General features: G+C 43.8%; 1 protein-coding gene across 1 annotated transcript; it reads right to left on the reverse strand.

Annotated features, from left to right (window-relative positions):
- Positions 1 to 480: 480 nt before the first annotated feature.
- Positions 481 to 1,486, reverse strand: PCYB_122500 (hypothetical protein; the record flags this gene model as incomplete). The annotated part of the gene is made up of 2 exons (XM_004223582.1): positions 481 to 1,309; positions 1,473 to 1,486. 2 exons carry the CDS (start codon positions 1,484 to 1,486, stop codon positions 481 to 483), a joined length of 843 nt encoding a protein of 280 aa, XP_004223630.1.
- Between the last annotated feature and the right edge of the window lie 2,562 nt (positions 1,487 to 4,048).

Below are 4,048 nucleotides of genomic sequence, written 5' to 3' on the forward strand. Positions count from 1 at the left end.
AAAAAAAAAACACGCATGTACAAAAATATATACGTGCGCCATTTTAGCAGCTGCGATGAGTTCTGTTACGCCATCGAAAAGAGCTGCGCGTGGAAAAGATTTACGTAAGGATAATATTGGTGCAACTTTACGTGTCTCTTCCTTTGCATGATTCCTCCAATGGAGGAGTAACTTCATCAAAGAAATATTTCATAAGAATATCTGTACTCAGATAAACGGGCAATAATTGCCCCCTACTGGAGTCCCATAATTCTCCATTGTCATGCTACAGCTCCCACTTTTACTAGCAATTCAGGTGGCCCTTCTCTTGTATGGCACCTGCAAGTACGTTCCGCGAGGTAATAAAAAAAGGGGCACTGACTCAGGGATGTAAGGGGAAAAAAAAAAATACCCCCCACCTGTCTCGCAAAGCCAATCCCACCTGTCTCGCAAACAACCCCACCTGTCTCGCAAACAACCGCACCTATCTCGCAAAACCAACTAGTAGTCTATTTCAAAGGATATAATTTTTGTGGAGTATCCCTCGTAATGGGTGAAGTCATCTCTGCTCATTCTGTTCTCGACGTTCATGTTTGTGTTCAGGTGATCGTACGACAGTTCATAATTCGACTTGCAGCTCTTTTTTTTGAGGCTGTCTGGTTCCTTGAAAAACAAGTTCGTCCCGATGCTGGACGTGTGAATGCCCTTAAATTTGTATTTACTGTTTATTATGCATTCGGGGCACTCGGCAAATAAGTTACTTATGGAGATGGTGTCGATGTCGAACGGGATGTTATCTACTTCGTTCCCGCGCGCTTTCTTCGCGTCAGCGTCCTTCGGGAGATCGCTATTTTGGGGTCCCCCATTTTTTGGCACCCCATTTTTCTGCCCCTCATTTTTTTGCCCCTCATTTTTTGGCCCCTCACTTTTCTGCCTCTCATTTTTCTTCCCCCCATGCGAACTCCCCCGCAGCGATGACACCCCTTCCGTTGCGTCCCCCCGAACGGAGCTTCCCATCTCCTCCGAGCCATCCCAACTTATTAGGTTATCCCCCCGAAGTGCTTGTTCCTCATCATTCGTTAAGTCAATATTTATGCTGTTTTGACTCTCCAGTCGGTTATCCTTCGCCACCTGGTTGGGGCTCCCCTTTGAATGATTTTCCTTTTTCTTTCCCTCCCGTTCATTCTCTATGTAAATTTGATCTCCTTTTTTCTTTCGATAAATATTGAGATTTTTCAATTTTCTTTCATCGCTGTTTAGCTGTGGCAGGTTTAGCATCACCAGCGTTTCCTCTATCGTACTGTCTGAGTGAGTATCCTCGTCACTGCTTCTGCTCATTGTGCGGGGGGAAGAAGAAAATAAGCGCTTCCTCACGAAAGAGAGGGAAAATCACTGCGCATTCGAGTGTTCTGCTATATTTACACCTCCCGCGTGCATCTCCACGTTGCGGGGGGTCCCCTAAATGGTGGTACTTTCCATGGGATGAAATATACCTACCATCAGTCATGAGGGTTTTATTTGTGAGCCACGTTGCATATATTATTTTTTTTTTTTTTTTTTTTTTTTTTTTTATATGCACCAATATCGATTCCAACGTTCACACGCAACAGTTTGACCCTCCCCAGTGAAGGAAGCAACTGCTCCTTTTTGGAGCAGCCAAAGGGGGACATCCCTCTGCATGTAGCCGCGGAAATGGTAATAAAAGAGGCGAACCTTTCCACTCCCCTCCATTAGGGTTAATTTTACAAAATAATCGAGGGAGAAAGAGAGGCCCGTTGATAATTAATTTGGCACAAAAAAGGTTTCCAATGTTAACGAGTAAAGCACGGAGAAATCCTGAAGGGGCGCTTCTTCTCCTTTTTCCGTCTCTTTGCAGTTCCCTTTCGTTTAACCTATCATTGTATGTAAAAGGAGCCCTTCAGGTCAAACTTGTGCTTACAGAACGGGGGTGCACATATGTATATGCACATGTCCGATCGATCCGATGGTTGTTATGTTTGGAGGGGGAACAAAATTGTTGACGTGATGGAAGGGCAAGGGGATATGTGCCCCCTCTTTGGCCAAAGTGTCATGCGATTTATTTATATAGCCACTCCCCCCCCATGTGGTGGGTATGGTATGTATTGGAAGCGTCACTCGCAAAAATGTTTCCTATGCTGATAAAAAAGAAAATGCATTTTTCCAATTTAATGAAAGGGAATACCCACGTGTGTGTGTAGAGGGAGGGGGTAGCCATTTATTTTTGTGGATGGAATAAAACTGTTTCACAAACAAAACCCAGAGGAAAAAAGAACCTCCCCCCCCTTTGCGGCGTTTAACGAATGCGAAAAATTTGCCATTTTGAGGACCACCATTTGTGTTATTCGGCTTCGCGCAAAAAAGGTCATAAAACGGACAGGGAAAAGGAGACACGTTCTCTGTGTAATTTTATATACTATACTCCCCCTGAGGTGTAGGATGTGTCCACATCGACGTGTCAGTTTTGTGCAAACACCTTCGCATCCATTCCTCCTTTTTCCTCCGGCAATGAGAGGATCTCTCCACGTTTCGCAAAAGGGGGTTGGGTTGTCCTAACGTGTGTCGGAGTACCACCGACGAGGAGGTGCAAAAATGCAGAAACGAAAAAAGGGAAAAATGCGAAAAGGGAAAAGGGAAAAACGAAAAGCGAAAAGCGAAAAGCAGGCACGGAAGGACTCCTTACACAAATAAAAGCTCCCATGCACCAAATGGTGGAAAGGTACGACTAGTTCGAACAGCGCCATTAAAATACATTAAACGGCAACTAGGGTTAATCCCCACATAGAGTGCATGTGATGCACTCCTTAAACTTGCATGTATGCGCAGTGTTGTTCTTATTGGGGGAAAAACGAAAACAGTTGCTAAGTTAAAATCGAGATACTCTTTGCAGTTATCGGCCTGATCCAGGACATGCACTCATCCCGATGTTGATAAGAAGCAACCCCCCCGGTCAGACCCCTCGTCAAAAATATTTTCAGCTGAAATGTTTTTCTCCTTTATAAGCGTTTCCACGAATGTACACCAAAGTCATTTTTTTTTTTTTTTCCTCCTTTTTGGCTAGCTCGAAATGGTTTTTTTTTTTTTTTACCCTTACCCGCATTGTTTATTTTGCCAATATGTACAAGCGAAAAAAAGGTGATCACAAATTGAAGGATAAAATGAGTTATGAAGGTCACTTAAAAGGTATATGTACAAACCCCCGTGGGTAGAACAAAAGGCCTATTAACATGGCAACAAAACCGGAGGAAGCATCACCATAGCGATAAAAAAAAAAAAAAAAGGCGATGAGAAAAGGCGCATTGGCACATTAATTCGATGCTATCCCCATATGCACGTTTCGTTTGCTGTGCCATTTGACCAGTTTCTTCACTTTTTTGCCACCAAAAGTGGGAGAGCGTATGACCGATTGGTCAAGCTGCCCCCTGTCAACAACCGACCGACCGCTACCAAAACAGGTGTTGTACTTGTGTGCAGTTGTTCTGACCAGTTGCAAGTTCATTTAAAAAAAAAAAAAAAAAAAATTATTCATTTTGAAGCCCCCCTTTTTCCTGGTGATAACTTCGTTACGAGTTCTCAACTAAACAAAAGAGGTTAAAAAATTATGTTCGCTTTTTCGTTGTATATATGAGCCCAGGGAGGGGGCACATAAGAGCGTAGTATAGATTAGATATGTTGGTGACTCTACCTTTCGTATACGGGCCCACAGACGCGCGAAAAAAAATAGCATCCTCGCGAATATGTTCGGAGCAAAAAAGTGGACCAGGATTAGGATCTCGTCGAGCAGCAGTAGAGCCTAGCTCGGCACGCTCATCTTTTGTTCACGTGAACCATATCCAAACATGCATCTATAAGGGGCACGTAAATATATATGTATACGTGCGTACACGCACATATATGCGCGCAAATATGCCTATAAAATGTGCCGGTTAAGCACATCCACCCCCGCGTACCTGCGCGCATATCTCGCGAAGGCAACAGAAAAACTCGCAAATGTGATTCAGCAAGCACCAACGGATAGGCACATCTATATGCAACAAAATATACATGCGCA

Source organism: Plasmodium cynomolgi, chromosome 12 (assembly GCF_000321355.1).
Source record: "Plasmodium cynomolgi strain B DNA, chromosome 12, whole genome shotgun sequence".
Classification (NCBI taxonomy): Eukaryota; Apicomplexa; class Aconoidasida; order Haemosporida; family Plasmodiidae; genus Plasmodium; species Plasmodium cynomolgi.